General features: G+C 51.1%; 1 protein-coding gene across 2 annotated transcripts in view; it reads left to right on the forward strand.

Moving 5' to 3' along the window:
* Nucleotides 1-16775, forward strand: part of HAUS6 (HAUS augmin like complex subunit 6) — a 1011950-nt gene that overhangs the window by 733795 nt on the left and 261380 nt on the right. For both annotated transcript variants that reach the window (XM_069625969.1, XM_069625970.1), the window contains one exon: nt 3995-4084. In XM_069625969.1, coding sequence (XP_069482070.1) covers nt 3995-4084 — 90 coding nt within the window. The remainder of the gene's footprint in view (nt 1-3994; nt 4085-16775) is intronic.

A 16775-nucleotide genomic window follows, 5' to 3' on the forward strand; every position in this document is an offset into this window, starting at 1 on the left:
TCCCTTCAGGCCATCAAGACAGACTGCCCGGGCACTGGGAGTGCTCCAACAACGACGGCCGTCCTTTCGGAGCTCCAGAGGCAGACAAGGTGCCTCCAAGGGATCCGGCAGTGGCTCCTCCATGTTCCGCCAAGCGGCAAGATCTTCATCCCAGGAAGCCTACAGGGGACGCGGCAAGCCAGGTGGTGCCCGTCGTCGACAGGGAGGTCAAGGAGGCAAGGCGGCCTCCAAACAAGATTGAACCGACTGTGGGGTCGGGCCCCTGCTGAAGCACCCAGGTGGGAGGCCGGCTGACTAGGTTCGTCAGCGTGTGGGAGTCCATCTGCACTGACCGTTGGGTGCTGGACGCCCTGGCCCAAGGGCACGCCCTCGACTTTCAGAAGAAGTGCCCTCACGTTCCACCCGTGGCCAGGAAGGAAAATCACTTCCCTAAACTACTGTTGGAAATAAGGGCGATGCTCAAGAAGGGTGCCATCGAGCTCGTCCTAAAGAGGCTTTGGGGCTCCGGAGTTTACTCAAGGTACTTCCTCGTAAAAAAAGAAGACAGGAGGATGGTGCCCCATCCTGGACCTACGACGACTGAACAAGTACACCAAGGCGCAGAAGTTCCATATGGTCACCCTCCAGCACGTGCTAGGACAGCTGGAGGAGGGCGATTTCCTGTCGTCGTTGGACTTGGAGGATGCGTACTTCCACATCCCCATTCTTAAAAGACACCGAAAGTTCCTCGGGTTCGTGGTCCAAGGGCTGCACTACCAGTTCAAGGCCCTCCCGTTCGGATTGAAGTCGGCACCCAGAGTGTTCACCAAGTGCCTTGCACCAGTGGCGGCGCGGCTGCGCCTACAGGGGATCCACGTCTACCCCTACCTGGATGACTGGCTCATCCGGGCAAGGACGAGGGAGCTTGCCGTGGAGCACACTGCGAAGTCCGTCCAGCTGCTCACGGACCTGGGATTCTCCAACTTTCCAAAATCCCACCTGGTTCCGTCGCAAGTCGCCCTGTTTCTGGGAGCCAAGCTCGACACAGTGGCGCGGCTCGCCTCGCCGTCGGAGGAAAGGACCAGGAAAATTCTGGGCAAGGTGCAGCGTCTGCTGGCCACGGACATGGCCAGGGTAAGATCTATCAAGGCCTTCCTCGGGATGATGTCCTCCTGCATTTATCTGGTGCGCCTTTGCAGGCTTCGGATGCGCCCCTTACAAGAGTTACTCGACGCCCGCTGGGTCCAGTCGACGGGCAGCTTAGGGGACAGGATCCCTCGACGAGACGTTCCGTCGGGCGATCCGGTGGTGGGGTACGCGCTCCCATCTGTCGGCGGGCACGGACTTTCAGATCCCAGCTCCCCAGGTGACGACGGACGCCTCCCTGGAAGGTTGGGGGAGCGCACTCCGGAGATCTTCATGCGAGAGGCCTTTGGCTCCCGGAGGAGAAGTCACTCCACATCAACATTTTGGAGCTCCGTGCAGTGTTCTGGGCCCTCAGGTCCTTTCTCCCGTCCCTCAAGGGCAAGGTGGTGAGGATCTTCACCGACAACACCACCGCGATGTTCTACATCCGGAAGCAGGCCGGAACGAGGTCCCCGGCCCTATCCAACAAAGCCCAGGATCTGTGGCATTGGGCCGTCGCCCAACGGGTGTTTCTGGTGCCTCTTCATCTGGCAGGAATAAAAAACACGATCTCACTCAGCAGGGAGCTGCGCTCGTGCCACGAGTGGGAACTACGCCAGGATCAAGTAGATCGACTCTTCCAACGATGGGGCGAACCCCAAATCGATCTCTTCGCGACGGCGACGAATTCCAAGTGCCGGAGGTTCGCCAGCAGGTTCCCCCAGCCGAGGAGCATGGGCGATACTTTCTCGTTCCCCTTGGATGGCCTATTTCTTTATGCATTCCCTCCGCTGCCGTTGCTGCTCCGGCTCATCAACCAGCTCAAGAGGTCCCGGTGCAGGATGATCTTCGTCGCACCGGGGTGGCCGAGACAGATCTGGTTCCCGCACCTTCTGGACTTGTCAACGTCCACACCAGTCTAGTTGCCGACGGACACAGACCTTCTCTCCAGAGAAGGAGGCGCCATTCTTCACCACAACCCGGAGTCGCTGAACTTGCAGGCCTGGCTCCTGCAGCACTAGAGTTTGGAGGGTACGACATCCCGGCCGACTGCAGAGAGGTTCTTGCAAAGGCCAGGGCGTCCTCAACTCTCAAGTGCTACGGATATAAATGGAAGAGGTTCTCTGTCTGGTGCCGTGCACAGAAGATTAACCCTCTGCAGATTACGTCCCCTCAAGTACTGCCATACCTGCTGTCGCTGGCCAAAGCTGGACTGGCTCACGCCTCCATCAAAATACATATGGCTGCAATTTCCCGATATACTAGGACTGCTTGACGGGCATCCTTGTGGTCTCATCGCCTGGTGAAAGAATTCATAAAGGGACTATTCCGATCATTCCCGCCGGTGAAGGCTCCTGCCCCAGCGTGGGAGCTTAATGTGGTGCTGACCAGGCTCATGGGGGCCCCATTCGAGCCTATGCATTTGGCGCCTCTGAAGTTCCTGTCATGGAAGACAGCTTTTCTTGGACATCACCTCCGCACGTCGAGTGGGAGAGATCCAGGCCCTATCCTGCAAGCCTCCATACTTGACTTTTGAGGACCGACCCCTCCTTTATGCCCAAGTTGCCGTCGGACTTCCACCTCAACGAGCCCTTGGTGTTGCCAGTTTTCTTCCCGTCGCCTTCGTCACCGGCCGAGAGGACTTTGCACTCGCTGTATGTAGCTAGAGCGCTGAAGTTCTATGTGGACCGCACAGAGAGTTTTCGGAAGACGTCACAGCTGTTTGTGAACTTTGGGACTGTGAATCAAGGGAAGGCGCACTCGAAGACTTCCATTTCCAGATGGCTCTCCGGCTGCATCATGCACTGTCACCGGTTGGCGAACCGACCACTGCCTGGCCGTCCGAGAGTCCATTCGACCAGAGCGATCGCTACTACCACGGCGTTCCTGTCTGGTGTGCTCCTGCTAGACATCTGCAGGGCTGAGACGTGGAGTTCGACGCACACCTTCACAAGATTCTACTGCGTCGATCGGGACTCCAGGGAGGAGTCCAGGGTCGGCCAAACAGTGCTGCGCAACCTTTTCGCCTAAGGTGAGCCTGGTGAGGAGGTAAGAGATGCTTAATGTTAAGTTGTTGTTGTATTGCTTAATGTTGAGCCCGTTGCCACCTCCCGTGGTTGTGCATGTGTTTACTGCTATGTATTCTCTTATTCATGAGCATGGATTCACATGCGAACCCTCCCGCCTACCCCTCTGCGGCTCTTCACTTGGTCATACTGCCACTTTACGTGCTACCAAATCTGAGGATGGCTGCCAGAGACGGGGCTTAGGGAGAGGGCAGTCATTGGCTGGGGGCAGTATGACCCAGAGACCAGTGATTGGTTATTACTAAGAAAGACAGATCAGAAACGAAACTGATACTGATGTTTTTCTATACTGAGGATTCCCGGCCTGACGACGGGGAATATTCATGAGCATATGAATCCATGCCAGACCCATGCTGGAGAACAACAGTTACAGGTAAGTAACTTGTTCCTTATGGCTTTCTGTGAGCCAGGGTTGAAGAACACCCCCTAATGCCTAGCAGGCCTGCGTCCTTGCAAGCACAAAGTTGCAGTGTCATGCATGGCACTTCCTGTCAGGCGTAATGACCGCAAACTTTCTACATGACCCTCCATGGCAGCCCTCTTTAATTTGTGGGCTCCGCTCTGTTGATAATTATGGACTGGCACCAGTGTTCTGGAAGCTTTCATGAAATTTGTGTCAACATTTTTATTAGCACTTACTGATGGCTATTGGGATATATTGGACATATTTTTTAGAATGTTCTAGGGAATAGTTCTGAAATCAAGGAACACGTGTGTTGACTAAAATTCCTTTTTCTGTTGGATAAATGAAGTTTTTGAAGGATTTCTGCTTAAAATGTAATCTGTTTTGTCTATCTATGCAGGATAGTTGTACCGGAACTCCGAACCGAACACCTTTTGGATTAAGGAATGAAGATACTCTGAAGCTGGCCCGACAGCAACTTGCTCATCAGGTCAGTAAGATGAGCTGTTGATATTTCTAGGGCTGTTTTGCTCTGCTAAAAAGGTTTGCTAGAGTAAACATGCCGTCATTGTGAACTACTCTTCTCATACATTTTTGGTCTGAAAATCTTTTTGGTTTACTCTGGTAGCTCCCTGGTATTTTTGCTGCCAATTTGCCTTGAGCATTTCTGGGTCAACACTGAAGATTTATTCAAACCTCACTGAAGACTGCAGCTCCATTGTATGTGTGCTACCTTGGTAGCCCATATGATTACCAGGACAAGTGCAAGATTTTCTTTTTTCACCCAGGCTGTTGTATTTTACAGGCTGGTAAGTTTGTTTTTTTTTTACAAGTCTTCACCACAACATAAATATATCTGTGGTGATGGCTGTTATGCTCCTGATCAGGGAGAAAGCTAATGGAGGGGGTGGGGGGGGGCATATTACAGAAACTTTGCATCGGTGCAAGATCAAAGTTGCACTGTATTGGTACTAGGACAAAGTTTGCCCTAGTACAAAAAGCATTGGGGCCATATGCGAAAACATTTGCACAGTGACGAGCGCCATTTTCTGTGGTATATGCACTAGGACAAAACTTTCCCTAGTGCAACAGGCACTTTGAATGCATTTTTCAAACCGGGCACCGTTTGTCCTAGACCTAATAACATTCCGTGGCTTTGAAAGTGCATTTTTTTGCACTAAAATGTTTGGCCGAGTGCTTATACCATGAACAATGGCACACTAGGGCAAACTTTGCCCTGGTGCTAATATGGTGCAACTTTGCATTTGCACCATTGACACATTTCTGTAATATGGCCCCTGGTTTAAAAATCAGTATTTGGCATCTGGTTTTGACTTTTTTTTTTTTCTTTTTCCGTATTGCCCAGGTTTTGGCAGTTGATGTAGCTGTGACACACGTTTCCCTGGCTGAATGGAAACTGTTAGCTTAAAGCAATTTTTGTACCACCCTCTGAGGGTGCAACAACCGCTAACTTTAATGGGAAGTCTAACACATCTGACAAAGGAAATCCTAAAACTCTACATAACGTGGTTGATTGACAAGGCTTAAATCTCGGGTAGGAGTAGCAGTTCAACGCAAAGGTACAATTAGTCCCTGCACTTATTTCTAGTAATTACACCACTGATAGACTAAAAATTCATACTTGAATTCTCACACAAAACCTTTCAGGTGAAATAAGTGCTTGGATAATTATACACATTAATAAAAAGAGACTAAGCATATTATGAAAACAGTAATGTCTATAAAAGGACTCTAACTCCACTTCGTATGTCGGCCCATTGCCAGAGGTAGGCACCCAAAATAAGAGGGTGGAGAGAGTAAGGGAACCAGAAACAGAAGAAGCCAGTCAGCCACATATGGGCCTGCACAATTGTGTACAGGGTCTTTAAGACACAAGCCTATTCCGGTATATGTGCAAGGTCATATACCTTATGGTAAGCACCTAAAAAGGGACATTGAAACTTCACCTACCAGAAAAATAGTCCAAAGAATGCCCTACGGCCTACAACAATACTCCACATTAATGTGCCCCCCTAACACCCCCCCAGACATTATATTTTTTATTTATCTATGTTTCAGTTCATTCAGACTTTTCAAATGAATAAAACTCCATTCTATTGTCACAATTATTACATCAGAATGAATATTTTAAAATGTCACTATAAAAACAGTAATATGTATTCCCACTTCATTTCATCTTCAATTAATCAATGGGCCTATTTTTGCCTAAAAATGTTTAAATTACAGCTCCAACTAGCTACTAAAATATTTTACGTCCTGGCTCTCCTTCCTTCCCAACTGGTTGGGTACGCCTGCAAAAAAACTGGCTAAAAAAAGATAGCTGCTCCTTTAAGAAAGTTGAAGTTGGTGAGACTACATCACGCGTGTATCCCTCTGCGTGCTAGTCCCACACCTCACCCCTACGTCACCAACTGCCCACACCTAGTTCCTGTTTTTCCACCTACTGGGCGGGTTAAAATTAGCTGGGTTTCGTGACTCCGCCTTTTTCTGGGGCATTCCCTATTATCTGGCCTTCCCATTTTCCATGTGATTGGTTTTTTAAAAAAAAAAAATCTTTACACAACGAGGTGCCTTCCTCTGATATATGTTTACTACGGGATTAGATTAAAGCAATGCATCTGTTGTAGGAAGCAATTATCTGTGTGACTTCGTATGGGGCAGGAAGGAGGACTTCATTGGTAAGTGGGGTGCTGTAACTGCAGGTGGCTCACGTTTTTTGGCATCAGCCCTGGGTACCCTCGTGAAGACCGCCTCCCCAGTTAAGGGGGTCTTCTCGTGCCTGTTTAGGGGGAAACCCCTGGGCACTTCCTCCTGCAAGTACCTCCTGGTGGGAAAATGTTGTTACCTCCAGGTAGGAACAGGTCTGAAAGATTCACCCGGTACCGGAAGATTTATTCACCCCTGACAAAATTATGTTACAGGTTAAGAGCTCATCTGCCTCAGCTATCCGAACAGGCCGTTCCCAAAGAGGTCAAAGTCTCCAGGGTCGTTTCAGTACTAACTGATTCCCCTGTGTTTGCATCGGTACTGAAGCTGTCTATTGCATTTAAGTCTTTGAGTACCTCGGTACCGAAGGAAAATCAGGCTTCCATTTTGGTTACTGCAGTTGTCTTTTGATTCCTCGTTACCGAAGACCGAGAAAAAATTACCTAACAGGTATAAACATTCTCTTTCGAAACAGGTAAGGACATTTATCAGTTTTATGCTTAATCCCCTCCCTAGTGAGAGCCCTAGCACAATGTGCTAGACTTCTGGCTGGACCTTTTTTTTGTTTTCCTGAATAAGGGGAGCCTTTTCCCCCCCACTCATTCATTCTAAAATGCCCTAATCATGGTAACTCTGTTCACCTTTTTTTCATAGTCTTGCGTTCCTCCAATTCTCTTAAAGGCATCTGTGTTACACTTTTGCAGCACACAGCACCCTCTGTGCAGTGTTGCTGGGGACCCTTTGGCGGCTTTTTATATTTTCCTAAAGACCTACTGTTCTTAGGTAAAGAGGGATACTTTGTATCCTTCCTACAACTTTGATTTATGAGCGATTAGGAGGGGCGTGGCCTGAGCCCAGGGAGTAGGTTGTGCCTAGTTGAAGCTCCTGTCGTGATCCTGGTACCTGGTGGTGGCGCCTGTGTGAGGCGTTTCCACAGCCTCGCCAAGCAACACTGGAAAAAATCGGTGCCGTATTGCTGTGAAACCAGCCTGGAAACAGAGGCCCGGGGGGCAGGCAAGATGGCGGACACTGCCACGGCTCTGCTCTAAGGGGAACGAGGGACCGCGGCCATGCGGAAGCAAGCCGAGCTGGTGACTGCAGTGGTGAGGCGAGCCATCTCTGAGCTGGTGCAGGAGGGACTGTGCAGCGTAGCTGGGTGTGACAAGCATTAAGTGCCAACCTGCATACTTCCCGGGACGGACAGAGAAGCCCTGTTGTCTGAGATGCTGGCTGTGAGATCCGCAGCGAGGCGGATCCAACGGCAGGGCCGGAGTGGTGACAGCAGAGCTCTGGAGGCCAGAGGCACCTAACGAGACAAGATTTGACCCTGGCGTTTGTGTCTGGGCGAAGGGGGTATAAAATACCCTGCTGTGTCGTGCCTACAGACGGCCGCCGGTGCACACAAGACACTGCGTGGAGTGGAGGCGGCATCCCCAGCTGTGAACACGCGGACGAAACCCCTGCTGCGTAGACTTGTGCCACTAACAGGAAGCCTGGAGGTGTCTTATCTGAAAAAGGACACACAAAAAAACCACACGATTGCTGGTTCAGACGGTGTTGTCTCCACAGTCGATTGAGTGTGGAAGGAGTGAGAGAACCAAGGTAATCTGTCCTGAGTATACTGCCTAATATAACGGATCACGCACCGTTGGAAAACATGGTGTGCCACCAGCGGACACTGAAGATGAAGCGTACCACGCTGTAGCACAACATGTTGGGAAAGGTGCCTGGAAGTTGACATCTCTGCCTCCCACAGCTGAGGATAAAGGTAAGTGCTATGCGCTGAGGCCGGTGACACTGCTAGGCGAAGCAGACTGCACAGGTGAGGAATCTTCCCTCTGTGAACTAGCGGCGCAAACACTGACCCATATGTGCGACAAGCCCGAAGAGCGCGTAATTGAAGAGGGCCCACTTCTCGGGAGTTAAAACACCCCGGTGTGCGGTGAAAGGGGTGGTGGACGGCAACAGACACATTGCATCTACTACTATTAAAATCCATCTGCCTCTAAAACATCACACCACTGCAAAACCGATTCAGTGGTACACAGCAACTGATGCACCGGGTGGTAAGAAGCTACAGTGGCACAGCAGAAGGTTGGGAAGCGCTGTGACTGGATAGCCCTGTAGAAGGGTAGACACTGTGTGGTATAGACAGTTTGCAGGTGCAGAACAATCCAGGCATGGGACAGGAACAAGCCGGCGCACAACACTGGTGGTAGCACTGCCTGGGGGAGCACCGGCAGGGTCGCTGAACAACCGCAGCCCTAGAACTACTACAAGGGCTGCCCCACAGGTGGCAGTAGGGAACGCAGCGGGGATCCAGTAGCATCTACAAAAACCCTGCTTCACCGCAATTGGTCTAATAAACGACGCCAGAAGGAGCAAACCTGAGTGGTGAAGGAACACGACAGCACACGCATGTCCCCATCGAAAGGGAAGTGGAAAGGTACAATTATGGACTCCTTCAATAATGCACCCAAAGCTTGTGAATCATCGCAGAGAGGGGCTGAAACGCAGTGTACAAAGCAGGCATCGGAAGCTGGTGGCAAAGACGAGCAAGTGCTAGCGGCGAGTGCGGCGCTGTGGAAATTTTTTGACACAAGAATCGGGGAGTTCAAAGTCGATATGCAGCTGATGAGGCAGGATATGCGCAATCTAGCGGAGAGAGTAACGACGGCGGAGGGTGGCCTAAAGGAGACCAGTGTGACCACGAAAGAGCTGGAGACAAGACTGAAGGAGTTAGAGAGGAGACATGCTGTCCTGGAATCACGCTTGGAGGACGCAGAGGGGCGGGCCAGATGGAACAATATTTGACTACTGGGAATTCTTGAGCGACTAGAGGGCCTGAAGCCTACAGTATTTGTGGAAACCTTGTTACTGCAAGAAATAGGCGTTGGCAAACTCACACAAGGATTTGCTGCAGAGAGGGCCCATAGGTCATTAAAGAAACTAGCTCCGCCGGGATCGCACCCTCGCCCAATAAATGCAAAGATTGAGTTTTCGGGACAGGGAAGTCATATTAAAATCACGAGAAGGAGGAGAAATAAGCAAGACAATGCTACGATAGCTATATATCCGTATTACACGCCAGCAGTACAAAGGGCCAGAAACTTGTTTGTGCCAATCAAAGCCAGGCTCTGACAGTTAAACATTAAATATATGCCTATGTACCCGTCTCGGCTTAAAGTGATCTACCTTGAGACGCCAGTATCTGCCACCATGTTCCTGGAGCACATCAACTTGGACAAGGTTGAAGAATCTGTCATGTGAGCTGTAACCTGATGGGAGAGGGTGGGGGAAGTGGGGAGGCTGGGGCGCTTACTACACTAGCTATCGGGATATGCTGAAACAAAGAGAACACTAGGGGTACCGACTCTAACGAAATGTGCTAAAGACTGGGGTGGTATCTACCCGCCTGCCTTGGGATCATAGGTCTAACCCACGCAAATGTCGGCCAGTTGCCGACACAGTTCAACCCGCACATAACGACTGGGATAGGTCATAGCGGTGCGGGGGCGCCTGAGCGCTGCGCGTATATGTGGAGCTGCTGGGCGCAAATGTTTGGTTTTGGTTGTTGTTTGGTTAGTTGTATATTCTTCACGTAGTAAGGTAACTGAATGGGAAGGGTCACCCTGGATGCCAACTAGTCAAGGGTGGTCCGGTGTGTATTGGCAGGTAACTGGAATAGTTGCGGTAAGGACATCTGGATGGGGCGGGGGAGATAGTGTGGGAACAAAAGGGAAGCGGCCACAAATGACTTTGGCGGTTAACATCAAGGTACTGACATGGAATCTATATGTAATGGCCACATATTTGCGCAGGAACAGAGTTAAATCCTACTTAAGCAGAAACATTTCCATTGCACTGCTGCAGGAGACCCACCTCTCGGAGGGTGAAATGGCAAAGGTGAAGGAATGCTGAGGGGGGCAGGGGTAGGGAGTGGCATACTCTAAGTATGCTCGTGGAGTTTTCACATGGATAAATCCTGCTATGCCCTTCCGGTTGCTGGGGATGGAGGCTGGAACAGATGGGAGGTATCTGATATTAAGAGTTCTCATAGAACAAGTAGAAGTATGCATAGTTAACTCCTACTTCCCCAATAATGGTATCCGACCCACCTCAGTATGCTATGCGCTAAGATCTTGATTTGGACAGATCCCTCCCACCTGTGAGCAATTCTGGGTCTGCTTCTGAGGCGCTGAACGCACTGCTGCAAAATTTAGATCTAGTGGATGTGTGGAGGGAGTTGCATCCTAGTGATAGGTGCTATTACTATTTCTCTTTGCCCCATTCATTATACACTAGGGTAGACTATATATTTGTGGGTAGGACCTAGTGGCAATAGAATCAAAAAAATAGAATCGGCAAAATACTTGGGCAGATCAATCTCAGACCACTCAGCGCTCCTGATGGAATGGGGGGAAGTTGGACCTGAGGCCCCCTATACCGATTTGGCGTATGCCCACAGACGCCTTGACTGAACAAATCTTTAGGGACGGGCTCAAAGTAAGGCTGGAGGAATATTTGAAGCAAAATGTGGGTAGTGTGGAAAATTAAAGCACGGTGTGGGAGGCAATGAAATTAGTGGTGAGAGAGGAGATTATTGCTAGAGCAGGAGGTATCAGGAAAACACTAAGGGGGGGAACTGGAAAGGGGGGTGGAAGAGATTGGGAGGATGAAAGCTAGAACACGAGGTAACCGGAAGGAGGAGTTAAGCTTGGCCGATGCTAAGAGTTTGTTTATTCATTTATAATGCGCACCAGACCCTAGGGTATCAGGGCGCAGCAGTTAGTTACAGTTGATGCAAAGCTTAATTAACAAGTTACAAGATATAGCCAGAAGATGCAGGCAGGGTAATACAAGTATGTTAAGAGTACTGGAATATATACATGGGTACAAAATATAACAAAAATGCAAAGGCGAAGTAAATACAATTATGGTGCAGGAATGCAAGAATATATACAGGTATGGTACAAAAGTGCAGGACTATATACATAGGTACAGGGTGTGAGTCACACATACAGAGACATTAGTTATCATTAGACTTGAGCCACTTGATGTAACTGAGTCTGAACTTCGGATAGGGTTGATCTTCTCTAATGGGATGTGACGGGAAGTTCCAAAGTTGGGCCGCTTTGACAGGGAAACTGCTGCCACCAACCTTGGAAAGCTTGAATCTGGGGATAGTGAGACAGTTGGTATTGATTAGTCTCATGGGTCTGGTGGAGGAGTAACTGCGAAGAGGCCTGGGAGAGGTTGTCGAAATTTGATTATGCGGTTAAAACTGCTAGAGTGCACGCGGTGGGAGATAAACCGAGCAGGATGCTGTTGTGGCTGTGTAAAAGGGAACACCCGAGACATTTAACCACAGTACTTACAGATGGGGGCAGGGTACACAACACACAGCAGGGTATTAATGCTACTTTCACCGAATTCTACTCCAATCTATATAGACATTGGTACCCAAGAGGACATAATAGGCACTCTGAAGGAGATGGGTTTGCCCAGATTAAGTGAGGCACGACAAGATGTGTTGGAGCAGCCCATATCGGCTGGGGAAATAGGTGAGGCGATTAAATCACTAGCCACCAGCAAAACTCCCGGGAGTGACACTCACCTCCCCCCCCCCCCCCCCCCAGTTCTATAAGGTATATGCATCGGTCCTGACTCCAGTGCTGCACAAAGTATTTAAGGAAGCATATGAGAAAGGGGTTCTCCCAGCAAGCATGTAGGAAACCCTAGTGATCCAGATCCCCATACCAGGGAAGGCCACTGATAAATGCAACTCATACTGGTTGTTGGCAATGCTAAACTACGACGTTCAGATACTAACGACTATTTTGGCCAAACGGCTCTCCAAGGAGATTGGGGAATTAATACACAAGAGACCGAACGGTTTCATACCGGGCCGAAGCACAGCTATGAAAGTATGCCTGCTACAGCATGTGGCACAAACGACTGACTCACAGGCACAATATGCAATAGTATCGCTAGACGCGATAGAAGCGTTTGATTCCTTATAATGGGAATGGCTTCTACTCGTATTGAGAGAATTCGGGTTCAGAGAACACTTTACCAAATGGGTTAAGATACTGTAAACGGCCCCCATGGTGAGGGTTAAAACTGGGAGATTGGTGTTGACGGCCTGGGACATACAAAGGGGCACCAGGCAGGGATGCCCACTGTCCCCCATGCTATATGTGCTGGGGCTGGAGCCAATACCAATCTATCTGAGGAAGCAATTCCCAGAGGTGGCCGTATGGGTGGGGGGAGTCAATCACTTGGTGTCACTTTATGCGGACGATGTCCTGTTGTACCTGAGAGACCCACACCGCAACGTACCGCTGATACTGGAGGTGCTGGATAATTATGCAGAAGTGACTGAAATTTGCTTCAGCAGATCAAAGTCCTGCATATTCCCACTGGCTGGTCTGAGAGAGAAGAGTGTAGATGAACTGCCAACAGTTGGACTCCAGTGGCAGCTGGAATCATTCAAATACCTCGGTGTGAACATTGGGCCACACTGGAGAAAACGCATGAAAGTAACATGGCAGCTGTGGTGAAACACTTAGGAAAATCAATAACATTCTGGGCCAAACTACTGCTGTCCCTCCTGAGGAAGGTTGCCATAGTAAAAATATTGCCAAAATTCTTGTACTATTTCACTAACATACATTACTATATTAAGACCTTCTTCCGATTACTAGAGGTCCTTACACAGAAATTCCTATGGGGGTGCAACCCTCCATAGGCTATCGCTCGCAACACTGCTTGCCATACAGGAAGGGGGAGCGTAACTGCCAGATTTGGAAAAATATTACCTGGCAGCTCATCTTCGTTTTGTAACTAGATGGCTCTCGGATGAGGCCAATTCGGAAACAATGCTGCTATGACAATAAGTGGCGCCGGCGCACCTAAAAGAAGCGCTATGGCTGCCACTGCAGTGCTTGGGTAGGGGGGTACACCTATGGTTGTGCAACTGGGGAGGAATGTCTGGCACAGGGCCTCGACACTGTTGAAACTTAAACGTCCCTACTCCCCTGAGATTCCAATTGTGGCAGATGTTTGCAGGGACAAGATAGATCTAGCAGTGGTGAGACACTGGAAAAGATGGGGAATCTGCACCTGGGGCGATCTGTACAAGGATGGAATTTTCACGTACTTTGATGCATTATTTGAGAAGGAAGGGTTGCCGAAGGGGCAATTTCTGTGGTACCGAAGGGTTAGGACGGCGCGAGAGAGGTGGACAGAGTGGCCTTAGGAACCGGCAAAAATCCCCTTCATGACCTTAATGTGTAGCCTGTGTGATGGGTGGAAACCAGTGTCTAGACTCTCTGGCCTACAGATCAACTGGCCTAACCCCAAAAGCGCAGCATTGAAAGAAGGTTGGGAGGCGGATTTGGGAGTAGCTTTAATGGAAAGAGAGTGGGAACGAGTGTTGCGGTATCCCCATGAGGTGTCTCGGAACTCCCGCTTTAGACTAATTCAGCTTAACATACTATATCGCACCTACATTACACCTCTCAGGATATGATATGGCATTTATAACGCGCCTGTACACAAGTGTTTCAAGGCGCGACGAGGTAAGGGGGATACAACGGGAGGACAGACAACGATCCTACTAGGCCAAGTGTCGTCCAGATCGCGCAAGTGCATGGGAAGGGGTGAAAAGGAAAAGTACGCGGGGAAAGTGCAATACATGGGAAAGTGGAATAAATAAGTAATAAATAAACGGCCAGGTAGTGGCAGTAAGTGCAGACAAAAGGAAGGGGGACTGTAGGGATTCAGAACGGTCCCCAGGTGCAGGGGTTGCCAGGGAGGCAGTGCAAGTGGGAAATTGACAGGACCTGAGCCAGAGATCAGAAAGGGTGGCCAGGTAACCCGAGCAGTTTGTCAGGAAATCAGCAGGGGAGGGGCGGAGAGAAAGCCGAGGCAAAGAGGAAGGTTTTGAGGTGCTTCCGGAACCGGAGATGGTTCTCCTCGAGTTTCAGGGAGGCAGGAAGGCTGTTCCGAAGACAGTAATCTGCCACCAACTCGTTGCTTGGAGAAGCGACTGACACTGAGAAAGTTGGAGGCGATTGAGCGAAGAGCTCGAGAAGGAAGATATTTAGGAAGAGAGAGTTGAAGGTATTGTGGCCCTAGGCCCAGAAGGCCTTGTGTACAATGCAGAGGGTTTTGAACTTCTCCAGCATGGGGTCTGGCATGGATTTGCATGCTCATTCCCAGTCAGGCCGGGAATCCTCGGTAAAGGAAAAATCAGTATCAGTTTAGTTTCTGATCTGTCTTTCTTAGTAGTAACCATTCACTGGTCTCTGGGTCATACTGCCCCCAGCCAATGACTGCCCTCTCCCTAAGCCCCGACTCTGGCAGCCATCCTCAGATTTTTACCACACGCTCAAGTGTTGGGAGTCCTCGTGTTTAGCTCTCGAGCTTTTTGCTGCGTTTTTGCGCTTTTTCAGAGATTTTCTCATTTTTCGGTCAAATAGAGACTCAAGCTCCACCGTGTCTACATCCGATGAAAGGGGACTCGTTTCGGATTTTCTAAGCCCCTCAAGGGTGAGGTTTTCGTCGAGTTGTGCTTCTTGGAGGAGTCCAGAAGTTTCTGCGGCCTACCCGGACATGGCCCAGGAGAAAGGAAGCTCGACGCCCAGAAAGCTGTTCAGTGTTTGCCCTGGATGCCAGCTGCAGAATGTGTTCAAGGAGGACGAGCACTCGAAATGTCTCTACTGCCTTCATGGGGACAAAACGCACGTGGAGAAGGACTGTGCATTTTGCAGGAACATGTCGGAACGGACCATCAGGGACCGACGCCTTCGTCTCTCCAACTGGCTGGAAGGAAAGAGCCTGTCAGGTGAGAAGTCGTCGTCTGAGCAGTCTTCTAAGTCCTGTGAGGGCGCCCCGGCGACGGGGGCCCAACAGAAGGCAAAGCACTGCAAGTCTGCGGGCACTGGGAGTGCCGAACGATCAGGTTCCTCGGCTGCCAGGCAGGGCGCATCCTCTCCAGCGCCATCAACCACAAGCCAACGCTCTGGCTCAGGGAAGAGGAAGGCTGAGAACCCGGCGAAGCTTCTGGAGAGGCCCTGGTCGATCTCGAAGGATCCAGCCGAGGGGGACCGAGGCGGTGACCCTCCCCCCAAAGTGAAGGCCACAGGCCCGCAGAAGGTGGTGAAGGCCTTGATTCACCCGGCCAAAGCCTCTATCAAGGAAGTTGCGGCGGCCCTGGTGTAGCCTGAGGAGGCTACACCAGTGGAGGCGACCTCGGGGCTCAGTTTCCCTGCCACCGCGGAGGGAAGCCTCTTTCAGGCCCGTCGAGAAGACCCCCGTGAAGACCCCGGCGGAAAAAGAGGGGTGGGGGAGCCGGTGGCCGTTGTGGGCACGGACACAGGAGGGCCTCGACGAGGGCGTCGGAAGAGGCCCGGTCCCAGGGTGGGATTCCGACGAAGGGGATGACGAGAGCGACGGCGGCGCTGGCGAGGTTCCTAGTCAACCGTCGCGTCTGTAGCTTCCGGAGCCGCAGGACAACTCGGCGGCCATTTTTGTTGGCAATACAATCCTTATGTTCGGAGATAAGGACGAGATTGCCCCTACCACTGACGGAGGAGCTGGAACCAGGCCCGACAGAGGGGCCAGAGCCCGTCCCGTCGGGAAGTCCCCCAAACAAGAGAAGACGGACACATCCAGCCCCACCTTTTCAGCCCTCGTGGCCAACTCAGCCTTTGCCCACGTCCCCCGTACCTGGGGATGACACTGGAACGGACACGGCCACGACGGGTACGGATGACGGCGACAACGGGACGGAGCTCCCATCGCCTCAAGCCCGGGCCTCCCCACCCAACGAGATTGGGTCTTTCCACGCTATGATTGCCAGGGCATCTGAGATTTTTCAGCTCTGCCCCGAAGAGAAGGAAGGTTTCCTTTACCAACGACGCGAGGCCAAGAGGAAGACGGTCCTCGCTGTGCCTCTGCTGGATGACGTCTGGGACGAGGGTCTCACCCTTCTCAAGAACCCGTCTACGATGCCAGCCAAGAGGGATCGGTACGAGTAGTAGTACCGGGTCCCCGACGTGGCCCCTTTGTGCCTTAGGGCTCAACCGACCCCTGACTCGGTCATCTCAGCGGCAGCCAAGAAGAAAGCGGGGGGGCATCGGCCTCAACGTCAACTTCCCCGCTGGACGGCGAAGGAAAGAAGCTGGATGCAATGGGATGATGAGTTATCTCGGCGGCAACAACGATTAAGGCGGCCAACACCCTTGCGATCGTAGCCCGCTACGACAGGGAGTCATGGTACAAGATCGCCCCCCTGTTGGACTTCTACCAGACGACAAGAGGGCTGAGGCCCTGGAGATCTTGCAGGAAGGTGAGGTGGTTTCGGACCACGCCATAACGGTGGTCACAGAGATTGCCGACACCGGTTTCCGCCAGCTAGGCAACGGCGTTTGCCTCAGACGGCGAGG

Source organism: Ambystoma mexicanum, chromosome 6p (genome assembly GCF_040938575.1).
Source record: "Ambystoma mexicanum isolate Mex_15411 chromosome 6p, UKY_AmexF1_1, whole genome shotgun sequence".
Lineage (NCBI taxonomy): Eukaryota > Metazoa > Chordata > Amphibia > Caudata > Ambystomatidae > Ambystoma > Ambystoma mexicanum.